Source organism: Agelaius phoeniceus, unplaced genomic scaffold (genome assembly GCF_051311805.1).
Source record: "Agelaius phoeniceus isolate bAgePho1 unplaced genomic scaffold, bAgePho1.hap1 Scaffold_110, whole genome shotgun sequence".
NCBI lineage: Eukaryota > Metazoa > Chordata > Aves > Passeriformes > Icteridae > Agelaius > Agelaius phoeniceus.
The window spans coordinates 2,154,226-2,171,212 of NW_027509876.1; the positions used below are offsets into that span (position 1 = coordinate 2,154,226).

The following is a 16,987-nucleotide window of genomic DNA, read 5'->3' on the forward strand; positions in this document are numbered from 1 at the left end:
CCTGGAGCCCCCAGGGCCTGGCCTGAGGCGTCAGCGCTGCCCCAGCAGTGCCCATGGCCTGTCCCTGCTGCAGCCCCGGCACTGCCACCCCCAGGGCTGTGCCCGGCCCCGAGAGCACTCAGGCCCTGCAGCAACACCAGGGCCACCAGGGCAGCGGGGCAGGGCCACGGCAGCAGCACTGGCAACACCAAGTGCTGCTGCTGCTGCTGCTGCTGGGCACAGCTGCTGGGCCAGCACTGATCTGCCCCAGCTCTGCACACAGACATTGCTGCTGCAGCTCCAGAGAAGGCAACACAAGGGCATCTCTGCAGAAAACTCTGCTGGGAGATCCTTTAGTTCCCTTAAAGCCACTGAGAGTGCAGCCCCTCATTGACAGAGTGTGTGGGCACAGGGAAGGTGGAGTGAAACAAAATAAGAAATGGCACGAACAATGACATTTCTTTGTGGACAATAAGAAAAAATTAAAGCAAAGGTAAAGAAACTCTAAAATGAAACCAAGAAGAAGTATCAAATATGACTTTTATTAGAAGTGATTTAGAAACACTGTCCAGCAGTTTAATGCTTCTGAAATTTTCCAGTGATCAGGCTCCTCACTGCAGCCTTGATCTCCTGGTTCCTCAGGCTGTAGATGATGGGGTTCAGGGCTGGGGACACCACTGAGTACAGAAGTGACACTGACAGATCCAGGGATGGAGAGGTGATTAAGGGGGGCTTCAGGTAGGCAAACATGACAGTGCTGACAAACAGGGAGACCACGGCCAGGTGAGGGAGGCAGGTGGAAAAGGCTTTGTGCCGTCCCTGCTCAGAGGGGATCCTCAGCACAGCCCTGAAGATCTGCACATAAGAGAAAACTATGAACACAAAGCAACCAAATACCAAAGACACACTAACAGCAAGAAGTCCCAGTTCCCTGAGGTGGGATTTGGAGCAGGAGAGCTTGAGGATCTGTGGGATTTCACAGAAGAACTGGCCCAGGGCATTGCCATGGCACAGGGGCAGGGAAAATGTATTGGCTGTGTGCATGAGAGCATTGAGAAAGGCACTGGCCCAGGCAGCTGCTGCCATGTGGGCACAAGCTCTGCTGCCCAGGAGGGTCCCGTAGTGCAGGGGTTTGCAGATGGACACGTAGCGGTCATAGCACATCACGGTCAGAAGGGAAAATTCTGCTGCCATGAAATATCCAAAAAAAAAGACCTGTGCAGCACATCCAGTGTAGGAGATGTTGCTGGTGTCCCAGAGGGAATTGTGCATGGCTTTGGGGACAGTGGTGCAGATGGAGCCCAGGTCAGCGAGGGCCAGGTTGAGCAGGAAGAAGAACATGGGCGTGTGCAGGTGGTGGCCGCAGGCTACGGCGCTGATGATGAGGCCGTTGCCCAGGAGGGCAGCCAGGGAGATGCCCAGCAAGAGGCAGAAGTGCAGGAGCTGCAGCTGCCGTGTGTCTGCCAATGCCAGCAGCAGGAAGTGCCTGATGGAGCTGCTGTTGGACATTTGCTGGGGCTGCACATGGGGACCTGTAAAAAAAGTAATCATGGAATAGTTGGGTTTGGAGAGGACTTGAAATATCGCAGCACAGGCTGGGGGCACTTTCCCCCCACTGCCTGCCCAGGGCTCTGCTGCCTGGAGCTGTCCCTGCCAGCAGCTGCTTCCCTGTGCCCAGGGCTGGGCCCTGCCAGTGCTGCCAGAGCCCAGCCCAGCCCTGGGGGCTCAGCTCTGCCCTGCAGAGCCCTCCCAGCTCAGGCCCTGCCCAGGGGCAGCTCTGGCTCTGCAGGCTCTGATGGCAAGGTCAGAGCAACCCTGAGGAGGCTGGAAAAAGGACACTGATGCTGCCTCTGTGGGGCCCCGTGCTGATTTCTGTCACTGCCTGCTTTATTCAGATTGGAGAGAAATTTGGTTTTTTTCCACCTGAACTGAGACATGAATATCTGCGGGCAATTTCCCATCCAGGCAACCCAGAGCAGTAGAATAAAAAAGCAGGATTTTCCCTTTTATGCAGCCCCTGCCTTGCTGTGCTCCCTGTATGAACTACTTGGAAATGTTCTGCAGTTCAATGCCATGCTGGGAGCAGCCCTGAACAATGCAGCATCCTCCCCACACAAGGAGAACACTCCCAAGCCTCACCAGCTGTCTCCTGCCATCCAGATCTTGTCCCCCAGTGCTGGGAGCAGCTGCCAGGGCTGGCTGAGAGCTGTCCCTGGCAGGCAGCAGAGTCCCTGCCCCAGCACAGCGCCCTGGGCTGCAGGACCCTGCTCTGCAGGACAGCCCTGGGCACCCCTGGCTGCTCTGCACAAGAGACAAGCAGAGAATGCACTCACAGGCTCTGCAGGCATTGGCATGTTCCAGCTGCAGGAGATGGCTCCAGGAGCTGCAGCTGCACTGTCCTGCAGCCAGAGGTTCCTGTGCCAAGGGCTGGCAGTGATTGTGCCCCAGGCACTTCTCAGCCCCTTCCCAGCCCTGACTGATTGAAGCTCTCTGTGCCTCTGTGCTGTGCCCGGGCTGGCTGCAGGCAGTGCCCCAGCCCTGCTGGGCTGGCACAAGAGCTGCTCATCAAGAGAAATGTGCTTTTGAAGCTCTTCTTGGTGACCAGGAGCTGCCTCTGAGCCAGGAGCCCAGCCCAGCTCAGCAGCACAGACACAGCACAAGGACTTTAATCAGCCTCTGGGGCTTTGTGCTCAGGCCCTGGACATCAGTCCCTGAGAGGGAGCTGAAGAAACATCTCCAGAACTCCAAGGCAGAATCCAACTCCAAACTTTCTTGCACTTTTAATGGGTCCCAGTGAGGGACACGACTGAGCAAGTGTCCCCAGGCCCCAGGCAGAGCAGAGAACTGCAGGCAGTGATGACAGGTGGGGACAAAGAGAAGCCAAGTCTTGGTGCCCTGGGCCACAGCAGGGTCTGTGCCAGCAAGGGCTGGGAGGAGACACCTTGTGCTGAGGCCCTGGGGCCTCCTGGCCCAGCCCCAGCCAGGCTGGGCACTGTCAGCCCCTTGTGCTGCCCTCAGCATCCCCCCCTAGCCCACATCCCAGTGGCCTCAAGGATCTGCTGCAAGGAGTCCCTGGGGAGCCTTGCTCAGCAATGGCCCTGGGGGCTCCTGAATGCTCCCTGCAGGGACTGCAGGTTTTTCAAAGGACTTGGGGTTTGGCTTTTGCCTTGGAGTCTCTGAGAGGTTTGTGCAATCATGGCCTCCAATTATCTGCTGTAATTAGTCCCTGGAGAGGCTTTGTCAGTAAGGAGACTCAGTGGGGCTCATTAATACTTCAGGGTACTTCAGTATTTGAAGGTACTTGGTGTTTCCCTTTTGATCCAGACTCTGTGAGAGGTTTGTGCATGATGGCCCCAATTATCTGCTTTAACGAGTCCCTGGAGAGGCTTTGCATGGACACTTAGTGGGGCTCATTAATACTTTGAGGTACCCAAGTTTTTTAAGGTAGTTTGGATTTTCTTTTCCACTCTGAATCTCGGAGAGGTTTTTTTGCAATCCTGGCCTTCAGTTCTCTCCTCCAAGGACTCCATGAGGAGCCTGTGTTGGAGATGGACCTCAGTGGGGCCCATTCATGCCTTGAGACACTTTGAGTTTTTCCTCTGACTTTGACTCCTGGAAAGGTTTGTGCAATCTCCTCCTGAGCCCTGAGGTTCCAGACTCAGCTCCAAACGCACCTCAGGGCTCATTAGGATCAAGCAAGTCCTGACAAACCATGGCTCTGCCTTGATTTCCTCTGGTCTGGAGCAGTTCATCAGGAAGATTTCCTTCTACAGTTATGGAGAAATATTTCAAAGAGCTTCTTAGTAATATGTATTCCTATCTCAAAGGGTGTCTTTTATTGTTCTTCCTATTATACAAAAGGTGATTGCAGCATTGTGTGATTGATATTGATCCAAGGTCTCTCCTAAGGAGGTCTGGGCAGATCATTGAAGTTGTACCTTGGAGCTGACCCCGTGTGGACAACCTTGGCCCACATTCCCCAACCCCATGTGAGAAACCATTTTTACTTTCAAAAGTTTAAATGCTTTATTTAGACCTTATAAAAATACAACAGAAGACTGAATCAAGAAAGGAAAGGATACCACATTGGGAACAAAGGATTCATTCACCATGTGCTCATCTACAGAATGGATGTTCTGCCTTTTATACCTCCAGCCCCTCCCAAAGTCTTGTCAATCAACTCCTTCTTCTTTGTCCAGTGGTGGAGATCACTGTCTCACACCTTGATTGGAGGTCAGGTGCTGCCATAGGAACAAGCCAACCCTCCCAAATGCCCCAGCTACTGAGGCCATCCTGTGATAGCAATGCAAGGGGGAGGGGAAGGATAACTGTACATCTACAAAACTTCTCTTAACATATATTTAACATTCACCCCTTAATTGTGAGAGTCAACCATAGGATTACTCATCTATAACAAACCCCCTTTTCATTTTCTATAAGTCATTTTGCTTGAACAATTAAGTGAAAAAATTTCTGTCTCTTGAATGAGTCATACCAGCATCTGTTGATGTGGGCAAGGACAGTGGGAACAGGAAAATAAAATCTCAGGTTTTCCTTAGACACACTTATTTGGAATGGACAAAAGGGCATCCCAGAGGTCCAGTGTGGCTTTGACTCCCATCTACCATGCCTATGTGGCTGCTGCCCATAGTTGGTGCATCTTAGGGGTGAGCACAGAGGCCAACTCAGTCTTGCCCTCCAGTCCCTGTTGAATTAAAAGACAACTGAGGAATGACAGAGGTCTGGAATGGCCTTTTGTCCCTACCTTACCATGCCCATGGGGTTGCTACCCACGGCAGGGCTATGGAGCCTTCTTGGTAGCAAACAAAGGGGCCAACCCGGCCTTGCCCTCCTTCCTTTGTCTGATTTTCTTAAAGAAGCTGTCCCATTACCTTTTACAATCCCTTGTGTACTTCCCCTCAACAGCTGCTGGTAATTCTCACCCATTGAAACAGGAAGACAGTTCTCGAGCTGGCTGGTGGAAGCTTGACTCTGCTTTTTGGGCATCTTGGTGTTTTCCTGGTTGTCTTTGAGTCTCTGCTTGAGAGTCAATCTTGTTTCACCCAGCCTGGATGTTACAGTCCACTCTTTGGGTTCTTCTCCTGGGCCTTTGACTCTGTTGCCATGAGTCCATCCCCGCTCTGCAGCTCGCACGGCCGATTCGGTGGTGAGCAGTGCCTGAAAGGGACCTTCCCACTGAGGAGTTAGAGGCTGATCTCTCCATGGCTTAATCATCACCCAATCCCCGGGATTAATATTATGGATTCTGAAATCCAGGGTGGTAGTTTGAGGAATTGCCCCTTTATGTCTTAGCCCTTTTAATGTTTGTGCTATAGACATCACTTATTTCTTGGCATTGGCTTCCCCTTCCTCATAGGTGGCAGCCTTCTGGGGTGAGGTCAGGAAGGGAAACCCAAACATCATTTCGTAGGGTGACACCCCCAGATCTGACTGGGGTTGGGTTCTAATTCTTAATAAGGCCAAAGGGAGACATTTTATCCATGACATTTGGGTTTCAATCATTACCTTCACTAGAGCTCTTTTAAGAGTTTGATTCATTCTCTCTACATGACCAGAACTCTGTGGATGCCATGGAGTGTCTAATTCCAATTTTACTCCCGGGCCTGAACAATTTTCTGCAATATCTTTAATGTGAAGTGAGTTCCCCAGTCTGAATCAATCCTGTTTGCCATCCCATATCGGGCAATGATTGATTCTAGAAATGTTTTATTCACACCATTGGCATTGGCTTTCGCATTGGCTTTCACAGTGGGTACCACCTCAACCCAATGAGTGAAGTGATCTGCTATCACTGGAAAAACTTCCACCATTGTACCTGAGGAAGCTTGTTAAAATCTACTTGGATGTTTTTAAAAATCTGTAAGGCCAGTTCTTGCCCTCCTCTGGGTGTTTTCTTAATGATCTTCTTATTCACTTGTTGGCATATCCCAAGCAGTTCAGTCACCTGATTAGCTATCCCAAAAATTCCTATGCATCCCAAATCCCTTAGAAACTGATCACTTAGCACTTGTGTATTCCAGTGTGTTGTTCCATGTATGCCTTCTAGCATTTTCCTGGCAAAGGGTTTATTCAACATTTGCTCCCATCTGCTAATCTCTACTTCCCTGCGTTATCTTTCTTGGCTCCTATTTTAAGGAGTTCTTCCTCTTCTGTCCCACTGAATGCAGGGACTTTGGGACTTTTTGCATTTCTCTCATGGGGGTTGATACTATTATTAGTTTTTATGTCCCTGATTCAGTTGCATTTTTAGCTTCTAAATTGTCTAAATTGTTCCCTTGGTCTTTTTTTTTATGTCCTTCAACATATACCACCACTACTTCCTCTGGTAATTGTAAGGTTTCTAACTCTTCTAATACAATTCTTTCATGAATCAGTCCCTTTCCCTTTGAATTTATTAGCCCTTTCTCCTCCCAAATTTTTCCAAAGGTATGCACTATTCCAAAAGTGTATTTTGAGTCCTGTATATATTGTTCTCCATTTCCATGCTAATATTTCCAGAGCTCATTCTAGGGCATATAGATCACACGCTTGGGCTTCCCAGTTGGAAGGTAACTTTCTCTTTTCTATGGCCACCATCCCTTCATGCACTATAGCGTACCCTGATACCCTGTGCCCCTTTATTACCCGTTACGATCCATCAATGTACAGTCATTTTCCACCTTGGAGTGGTTGATCTGTTAGGTCCTCTCTTCCTTTAGTTTGATAGTTTATAATCTCTAGGCAGTTATGTATTAGTTCCTCACTTGGTTCTCCATACAAGAACTGGGTAGGGTTGAGTTGGTTACTCACAATTAGCTCTAAATCACTATTTATTAAGATGGTTTTGTACTTTAGCACTTAGGAATCACTGAGTAATTTCTCAGCCTTTTGGCTTAGGATACTTCTAACTGAGTGAGGGGTGTATACTTTCAGTTTTCTCCCAAACATTAATTTTTTGCTTTCTGCTATGAGTAGGGCAGTCACTGCCACAGCCTGAATGCAGGTTGGCCACCCCCGGCTGACAGGGTCTAGTAATTTTGATAAACAGGCCACTGGTTTCCTGGATCCTCCCCAGTCATGGGGTGACACTCCATGTGCTACCCCTTTGTCCTGGTTCAGGGCAAATTTGGGAGAGAACCCCCAAAGGGGCTCCTCTAGGAAAGCAGATTCAATCGGCCCCTCTCCCCAGCCGGTCCGGGAGAAACTATCTCCTTGGAGAAAAGTGGAAAAAAACTGTTTATTAAACAATAGAACTTCTTGCTGCTCCAAAAGAGAGGAGACAAACTTTTCCGACAAACTCAGAAAAGTCCCCTCCCTGGGCTGCAGCTTGGCTGACTCAGTCTCTTATCAGTCCCTCCGGCCCTGGAGATGCCGTGGCCCAGGCCCGACCCGGTGGCCACAGGTGGGGGGTGCCAGTGGTGTTCTGGGTGTTTATTCCAGAGCAGGCTTAAACAGGTCCAAGGAAAAGGGGAAAAAAACACAGTCCAGGGAACTTCTTTGGCTCAGTGAGCTAAAACTAACTGAAGCAAAGGAGAGCTCTGTCCCGCTGTCTGTCCATCTGCAGACAACACAGTCCAGGAGTGGGAATGTGGAGGAGTGAGTGCAGTGCCTGAAAACAAACTGCGCGCTTCTTCTCTCCCCCCTTCACTCTCTGGAACAAGTCTTGAAGGTGCAAAACTTATTATTCAGCATAAACAGAGCAAGACGATTGGGGATAAAACCATCATATAGTCAACCCAGGACACCCCTTATCCACATATCGTCTGCTTACTACTAAAACTAATATATATTCTAACTCTACAAACACATACATTATACATCCAATATACAGCTATAGACAGACAATGGTAGTAACATTCAGCAAACAGTGATATTTACACATAGGTCTCACCCCACAATCAGATCTCCCTGAGGTACACATCGTGTTCTTCCATCTCTTTGCATTATCCACCATGTGCAACCTGGTCCCTGAGCAAAAACAACCCCACAAATGAGTTTGTTTGTACTTGAGGCAGAATTGATCCAAACTGTCTTCCCTAACAAACCTCTGACATGTACCACTGGAATTTTACCTCCATCTATTATATTCAGGGACTCAGACTGGGCAGGACCTGCTCGGTTGCTGGAACCTTGGCTGTTAACTAACCAGATGACCTTTGCTAAATGCTGCTTCCAATTTTTAAAAATTCTCCCACTCAAGGCTTTCTACTGGCTTTTTAGTAGTCCATTGTACCTCTCTACTTTCTCTGCAGCTGGTCCATGGTAGGGGATATGGTACACCCACTCAATGCCATGTTTGCTAGCCCAGGTGTTGATAAGGCTGTTCTTGAAATGGGTCCCATTGTCTGACTCAATCCTCTCAGGGGATCCATGTCTCCACAGGATTTGCTTTTCCAGGCCCAGGATGGTGTTCTGGGCAGTGGTGTGAGATACAGGGTAGGTCTCCAACCATCCAGTGGTGGCTTCCACCACGGTCAGCACGCAGCGCTTGCCCTGGCGTGTCTGGGGCAGTGTGATGGAGTCAATCTGCCAGGCCTCCCCATACTTGTACTTGGACCACTGCCCACCATACCAGAGGGGCTTCACTCGCTTGGCCTGCTTGATGGCAGCACACGTCTCACAGTCATGGATAACCTGAGAAATTCTGTCCATGGTTAAATCCACCCCTCGGTCTTGTGCCCACTTATAGGTGGCATCTCAACCCTGATGGCCTGAGGCATCATGGGCCCATCAAGTTAGGAACAACTCCCCCTTTTGTTGCCAATCTAAGTCTATCTTGGACACCTCTATCTTTGCAGCCTGGTCTACCTGCTCACTGTTTTGGTGCTCCTCATTGGCTCTGCTCTTGGGGACATGGGCATCTACATGGCGGACATTCACAGGCAGCTTCTCCACCCAAATGAGAATGTCTTTCCATTCATCAACAGCCCAAATTGGTTTTCCTCCATGCTGCCAGTTAACCTCTTTCCACCTCTCCAGCCATCCCCACAGAGCATTGGCTACCATCCATGAATCAGTGTAGAGGTAGAGCTTTGGCCACTTCTCTCTTTCTGCGATGTCCAGCGCCAGTTGAATGGCTTTGAGTTCTGCAAGTTGACTTGATCCACCTTCTCCTTCAGTGGCCTCTGTGACCTGTCCTGTGGGGCTCCATACGGCTGCTTTCCACTTCTGGTTCATCCCTAAGATGCGACAGGAACCATCAGTGAAAAGAGCGTAGCGTGTTTCCTCTGGGGGCCGTTGAATATATGGAGGAGCCTCTTCAGCCCGTGTCACTGGTTCTTGTTCTTCATCTGTGACACCAATATGTTCATCTTTGGGCCAATTTGTAATTACCTCCAAAATCCCAGGGCAATTCAGTTTACCTATACGGGCGCACTGTGTGATAAGAGCAATCCACTTGCTCCATGTGGCACTGGTGGCATGGTGGGTGGTGGGAACCTTGCCTTTGAACATCCACCCCAGCACCGGCAGTCGGGGTGCCAGAAGGAGTTGTGCTTCTGTACCAATCACCTCTGAGGCAGCCTGGACTCCTTCATAGGCAGCCAAGATTTCCTTCTCCGTGGGAGTGGAGTTGGCTTCAAACCCTCTGTAGCTTCGACTCCAAAATCCCAGTGGTTGGCCTCAAGTCTCCCCAGGCGCCTTCTGCCAAAGGCTCCAGGACAAGCCATGGTTCCTGGCTGCAGAGTAGAGCACGTTCTTCACCTCTGGTTCTGTCCTGACTGGGCCAAGGGCAACTGCATGAGCGATCTCCTGCTTGATCTGGGCAAAGGCTTGTTGCTGCTCAGGGCCCCAGTGGAAAGTGTTCTTCTTGCGGGTGACCAGGTAGAGAGGGCTCACAATCTTGCTGTACTCAGGAATGTGCATCCTCCAAAAACCTATAGGGCCTAGGAAAGCTTGTGTTTCCTTCTTGCTGGTTGGTAGAGACATTGCTGTGGTCTTGTTGATTACATCGGTGGGAATCTGACACCGTCCATCTTGCCACTTCACACCCAGGAACTGGATCTCTCGGGCAGATCTCTTGACTTTGCTCTTCTTGATAGCGAAGCCAGCTTTTATGAGATTCTGGATGATTTTTTCCCCTTTCTCGAACACTTTGGCTGCTGTCTTCCCCCGCACAATGATGTCATCAATATATTGCAGATGTTCTGGAGCCTCACCCTTTTCCAGTGCAGCCTGGATCAGTCCATGGCAGATGGTGGGGCTGTGCTTCCACCCCTGGGGCAGTCAGTTCCAGGTGTACTGCACGTCCCTCCAGGTGAAAACAAACTGAGGCCTGCATTCTGCTGCCAAAGGAATGTAGAAAAATGCATTGGCAATATCTATAGTGGGTACCACTTTGCTGCCTTGGACTCCAGCTCGTACTGGAGTTCCAGCATGTCCGGCACAGCAGCACCCAGCGGTGGAGTCACTTCATTCAAGCCATGATAGTCCACAGTCAATCTCCATTCTCTGTCAGACTTGTGCACAGGCCAGATGGGGCTGTTGAAGGGTGAGTGGGTTTTGCTGACCACTCCTTGGCTCTCCAGCTCACGGATCTTTTTGTGGATGGGGATCACGGCATCTCAATTTGTTCAATATTGCCGGCGGTGCACTGTCGAGGTGGCAATCTGCACTCGTTGCTCTTCCACCTTCAGGAGAGCTACTGCAGATGGGTTTTCTGATAGTCCAGGCAAAGTGTTCAACTGCTTAATGTCCTCTGCCTCTACAGCAGCTATGCCAAATGCCCAACATAGTCCATTTGGGTCTTTGTGACAGCCATTCTGGAGGAAATCTATGCCCAGAATACACGGGCCCTCTGGGCCAGTCACAATAGTTTCTGCCACTCCTTCCCAGTCAGGCTCACCTAGGCTCCCAACAGGGTCAATTGCTGGGATCCCCCCGTCACCCCGGCAATGGAAACAGGTTCTGCCCCCACATGTCCCGATGGTATCAGGGTACACTGCGCACCAGTATCAACTAAGGCATCGTATTTTTGTGGTTCTGATGCCCCAGGCCATCGGATCCACACTGTCCAGAAAATCCGGTTAATCCCTCGATTAGTGTTTCCCTCCTTGAGCTGATGCATCCGTGCTGCCAGGACAGAAGTGGGTTTCCCATCCCACCTTCCCATGTCTGCCCCATGGTCACGCAGAAAGAACCACAGGTCAGCCTGTGGGCTGTACCCTCTCTCTCTAGCTGGGGAATGTTGGGCTCTGACTCTGGGGCCTGTGACTCACACTGGTGCAATGTGGAAACTGTTCCTCCTCACCTCCTCCCTCATGTCCCTCATCTCCTCTCTGAGTTCTTGGACCACAACAGAGACATGAGCCTGCATTGGGCCATTAATCACACTCTCATAATTTCTAAGTTTGTTGGCAACAGAACCCACTGTCTCTCGTTTGTTATTGGCATTAATCATTGCAATGAAGGTGGTGTATTGAGCTGGCCCCAGATTTGCCAGACTCCACAACATTTGCCCTGTGCACCTGACCTTGTTGGGGTCATTATCATGCTGTCCATCCCTCCCAAAGAGCACCTCCAATACTGCCACTTCTCTTAGCTCTTGGATCCCTTCCTCAAGAGTCTTCCAGAGCACATTCTGTGGTGCTGGTCCTGCATTCTCTCCCTGTGGACAAACCTCTCTCTGACACTCATTAAAAGCCACTCCCAGAGGGAAAGGGACCTTGGCTCCCTTACAAAAATCAGATTCATACCTGAGTCCTGAGTCAAGTGTCCCAAATTCCTTGCCTCACCACCATCCAGCTGGACACCTGTACCCATAAGGTCCCAGACCCAAAGTAGCCAGGTTGTATAAGCCTCACATCCCTGTCATACAATGTCTTTGTGCAGATTACGGAGACTTTCGTACGTCAGGGACTCGGTGATGACCTCAACTGTTGCCTCTCCTGGGCGTTGGGAAGGCTCTCCTTTCATATCCTCATCTGGGTGCTCTGATTTCATCTTAGATCTCCTTGTTTCCACAGGGGCAACTGCTGCTGGCTGTGACTGCCTTTGCAGTTCAGCTGGAACCTGGAACGTTGTAACATCTGTGGGTTCCACTGCTGCACCATCAGACTCTCCCTCTTTGAGGCAGGGGGATGGCTTTTCACCAGCTGTGGAAATGTACTCCTTCAGCACCTGGCCCATCTCTTTCATTAGAACCCTCATCCAGCCTGGGTGGTTCATTTCTGAGGTGGGCTGTGGGGCAGGGTCAGGCTCTGGGGCAGCAGCATCCCTGGTCTCTGGGGTACGTGTCAGCGTGGTTATCCAGGTTAATCTTCCCTTATCTCTGAATGCTAAATGTAACAGGCCTATCAGCAACACCAGCCACTGTATGATACCATTAGCATTTAGAGTGGATCTGAACCCTTTGAAAACTGGTGGGGCAGACCCAAAGAGCTGGGTGAAGGGCTGGGAAAAAATTTGCCCCCGTGTCATTTCCTCACAGTAAGTACCATTATTAAAGTAACCCCAAAACCATACACTTAGTGTGTGATAGCTCTGAATCCATGTGCCTGCCTTCCAGAGGAAGTTAAAGATCCATGAATTCCTCACCTCATTAAGCCATAAAGCAAACTGGATAACAGCCAGGGCAGCCTTAGTTTGGTTAGCCTGTGTTCCCAGGGATTGTCTGGGTGCTCCTGATGGGGCAGAAGGAAGAGCTCCAGGCCCTCCATGAGGGTGATGAGGGCAGTGGGCTGTCAGCAGGGGCTGGCTGGGGGAGCTGCAATGCCTGGGCAGGAGCTGCAATCCCTGCCCCGGCTGCGGTGGGCTTTGCTCCCTGTGTGGACCAGGGGTGGCGTGGGCAGAGCACACAGAGATTTCAGGGATGCGGGCAGGGGGATTCATGGCCGGCACTTTGCAGCTGATCCCCTTGGCCTCTCCTCTCTTGCGGCCATGGCAAGAGCTGGGTGGGATGGCTCTGGCAGGAAGGTCTCCTTGGATTCCTGCACATCCAGGTTCTGACCGTGGCTCTGTTCCTCTCTCTTCCAGCCCTTTGAGCCCTGAGTGAAGACAACAGCCCCTCCTGCATAAGCACATTTGTTCAGGTGATGTTTGAGGGAAGAGCTGCAGAACTTTCATCTGCTGGCTCAGAAGAACCAGTGTCTCTTTAAGACCTCCAGATCCCTTGGAAGGTGAGACCACCTGGAGACCAGAGGGGATCAGCTGGAGTTCCAGGCACAGCTGATGACTGGCACAACTGAGCCTGTGGGAAGCTCCCATGGCTCCTGCCTTCTCCCTCCCTGTTGACAGCTCCCTCCCTCCAGCCCTCAGACCGTGCCCATCCCCTTTCTTCCCTCCCAGCTCATCCCTCTGCTTCGCCTTCCATTAATAAACAGTTTGGCTTCTTTGCTTTACCTGCATCTCTGTGGAGCTGGAGCGATGCAAATCCGGGGCCCTGGGACACACAGGCCCCTCCTGCCTGAGTTCTCTTCCACGCCGTGTTTTGTGCACAGACACAGAGGAATGAGGACAGGTCAGGCTGGAAAGGTCCCTGTGCTGAAGGTGCAGTTCCACAACACTGTGGAGTTACAGATCTTGCTGAGCACCCTGGAGTCCCTTGGTTTTGGAAGAGCCAACCTGAGGATGCTCTGAACCCAGCTGAGAGGGATTCTATGGCAAGGATCCACGGAGGGCAAAGGAGCTTGGAATGCTGGAAGGTTTCAAGAATAGCTTCCTGAAAGCACAGCAGTGCTCCATCCCTGCACTGGATGAGGAAGAGGGCAGAACCAGAGACCATCCGGGCTTAGCAGGGAGCTCTGGGTGTGCCTAAGGGCAAATGAAGCAGCAGCACGGTGCCCGAGACTCGGACACGCGGCCGTGCCGGTGCCCGGAGCGCTGCCAGGCAGTGCCGGGATCCCGGCTGTGGTTCTGGTCCCCACAAGTGAGGAATGGCAGCCCCAGGCTCAGAGCCAGTCAGAAAGCCAACCAAGGGAGAGCAGAGGGAGGGCACCCTTCCAGTCTCTCTTGGGCATGGCTGCAAATCAACCCCTGCTGCTTCTTCCTCTGCCTGTGTTTGGGCTGTGCTGGTGGCAGAGCCAGCCAGGTTGTGCTCTGTGTTCCAAAGCCTGTTGGGAGCAGGCATGAAAAGCGCTGCGTGCACAGCAGAGAGTCCTGGAAGGTGCTGGCAAGAGCGTCCTGTGGGGACAGGGCTCTGGGCTCTGGCTGGGAACAGCCTGGTTTTGGTGCTGTGAGCACAGGCAGGAGCTGAGGCAGGGGAAGAGGCAGCGGGCAGCTTGTGTTTGTAGAGGGCCTGGGGCTGCACCTCTGAACCTCCACCTGGACACACACTTGGGGGAATACGAGCTACAGCTGGAGTGCCTGTCCTGAAAGGACCTGGAATCATTCAGCCTTGCCAGCTTTCCTTAAGAGTGTGTTGGTGTTCCCCAGGAAAGCCACACATTTGGAGAAATGCCTTTGGAGGAAAGGGGCTTGCTTCTCAAGGAAAGTGCTTCCCAGGGAGCTCCCAGTGAGGCAGGTGCGAGTGTCCCCCTTTGTCTCTCTGTGCTCCTTTCAGTCCTTGAGGCCCCTTGCATTTGGCAGAGGAGCAGGGCAAGGGAGAAGTCTGTGAAGAGCAGGTTTGGCATCCGCCTGGACCTGCAGAGACCAAGCCAAGCACCTGCAGCAGGGTGTGTTCCCTCCCTTTGGACAGAGGTGTGAGCAGGAGCATCTCTGTCCAGCCATGAGCCCCAAAGCTCTCTGTGAGAGCTGTGAATTAAAAGGCCTTTGCACACACACTTTTCACATCTTTCCAGTCTGCTGTGTTTCAACTCTTGGCAAAATGCATTTGCCTCCTGCTTGGTGGGAGCTGCTGTGGCCCAGGGCCAGCACAGAGCTGGGCTGTGTGGGCCAGGCAGCGTGGAGAGCCTTGGCTGATCTTGGTGTGTCCCTGGCCTCAGAAAAGGCCTCCCAAGGTGTCCTGCTCATTGGCTCTCCCTGTGCATCTTGGAGAGAACAAGGTGGGCATTTCTGGCAGCTGGGCATCAGCAGGCCTCAAAATGGGGGCGTGTGGTGGAGTGAGCCCAGCTGAGATCCCCTGAGAGGAGCCCAGTGCTCCTTGCTCCTCTCTGCTGACCCGGGAGCGTTTGTCTGCTTTCGGGATGGCCCTGGCTGTGTCAGGGCTGCTCCGTGGACACGAGACAGCTGCTCCTGTCCCGCTGGGTCCCAGCAGTGCCTGGCAGCAGCCCTGCATCCACCTCAGGATGCTGGCCAAGAGAGGCCCTGGAAGCTGAGGCAGCTGATTGGAAGCTTTTGCAGATACACACAGGGCATGGCCAGCAGTGTTCCCTCAGGATACAGCAGTGCTGAGGCGCCTCCCCAGAGCTGCCTGATGCTGCCCACTCCTTGTGGCACCAGTTGCTTTCCTGTGGGATGTTCTAGCTCCCCCAAGAGTGAAGAGGGAGCTGGAGAAAGAGCTGGCCAGGCTGCTCTGGATCCTTTCCCAGCAGCCCTGGCTGAGTGGAGCAGTCCGAGCTGAGCGCAGAGGTGCCCATGGAACAGCCGTGCCCAGGAAGGCTCGCTGGGAAGGGGGATCCAGGAACCACAGGCCTGGCAGCCTGAGCTGCCACCGGGGAAGGCCTTGGAGCAGATCCTCCTGAGTGCCAGCCCACGGCACGTGCAGGGAACCAGGGCGTCTGCTGGAGGCTGGGAAAGCTCTGCAGAGGGACGGGCACAGCTGGGGCTCCTGGTTAGGTGTTGAGGGCTTCTCTGTGGGATTTTGGGGGGTTGGTGTTGGTGGGGTGTTGGGGAAGGAGTTGTCTGGAAGGTGAGAGGTCTGGGCTGGAATTTAAGTCAGTTTGAAGGCAGCATCTATGCTTTGGCACAGCTTTGGTTCTGGAGGGCAGAAAGAATATCTGTGACTATTTCTATTCATGGTCCTGTTTCCCCTGCAGGGAACAAGAGGGGAGAGCTGTACTTTATTGGCCACTTAGATATCTGTACTGGGGGAGGATCAGCCCTTTTGCCATCTCCTCATTTGTTTGGGTTACTCTTGTAACACTGAGTGGTCTTTCATTCCTTGAGAGCTTTTATTCCTTAAGAAAATTAGGCGATTATAATCCCTTCATCAGAATCCATTTGCAAATCAAAGAATGGTCTTCTTTTTGGCTCTCTGTAGTGTTATGTTTTCTAAAGTGACATTCAATGGATGATAAGGCAAATGAGTTGCTGCTTCAGGATGGGACACAAACTTGTAGACCAGTCACATTCTCAGGCCATCCCAATAAATTTGGGAAGTTTGCAAATTTTGGAACGATTTGAGCTGAGCAATGGGAAGTAAAACTTTCCTGAAGTGAGGATTCCTTAATGCCAGATTCTTCTGTGTCTTCATGGCAAAGATGGGTTTGTGGTGCAGGAAATGACTTCAATGAGAAAATAATTCCAGCACGGAGTAAGAGCTTCTGACAGAGACAAAGTGTTGCCAGCAGTTGCTGCAGGTGCTGCTGCCATCAGCCCCCAATGCACGTGGGCTTTGGCTCCCTGTGGCACAGCAGCCCCCCGGGGGCACAGGTCTCTGGGGCAGGAGACGGGCACCAGCGCTGCCAGGGCTCGGGGGTGGCAGCTCTGCTTGGGCAGGGACTCTGCCACAGCTGCTGCTGTCAGCGCTGCCCGGGCCCCAGGGCTCAGAGCAGCATTCGTGCCCTGGCCCACACATTCCTTGTCTGTGTCACACCCGTGGGTTTAGGATGGCCACTGGCCGGGAGGTGTCCCAAGGAGGCCGTGCCAGCTTCCCTGGAAGGCCCCGTGCCCTTCCCAGCGCAGCTGCGTCGGCAGCCCTGGGGCTCCTTCTGCTGCCCTGAGCCCGCAGAGCAGGGCAGCGTTTGCTGATGCTCTGAGCCCTTCCTAAAGATCCTGTGGGGCTGCCTTAGACACCTGGGGCCAGGCATTCCTTCCAGCCTGGGCCACTTTGGCTGGGCTGGGGGCGGCCCCAGGGCAGGGGGCAGTGTGTGCAGGGGCCCTTTGTGACACAGTGCAGCACGGTCACTGTGGCATAGAACGGGTGTCCAAGGGCCCTTTGTGACACGTGGGA

General features: G+C 52.2%; 1 protein-coding gene across 1 annotated transcript; it reads right to left on the minus strand.

The window, feature by feature from the left end:
• Nucleotides 1-555: 555 nt before the first annotated feature.
• On the minus strand, nt 556-1,488 carry LOC143692983 (olfactory receptor 14J1-like). Its single transcript, XM_077173063.1, has one exon. It carries the CDS (start codon nt 1,486-1,488, stop codon nt 556-558), a length of 933 nt encoding a protein of 310 aa, XP_077029178.1.
• Nucleotides 1,489-16,987: the final 15,499 nt, after the last annotated feature.

Bases quoted from the DNA above. Each gene is read 5' to 3' on its own strand.
- LOC143692983 (XM_077173063.1), bottom strand. From the start codon at position 1,488: ATGTCCAACAGCAGCTCCATCAGGCACTTCCTGCTGCTGGCATTGGCA.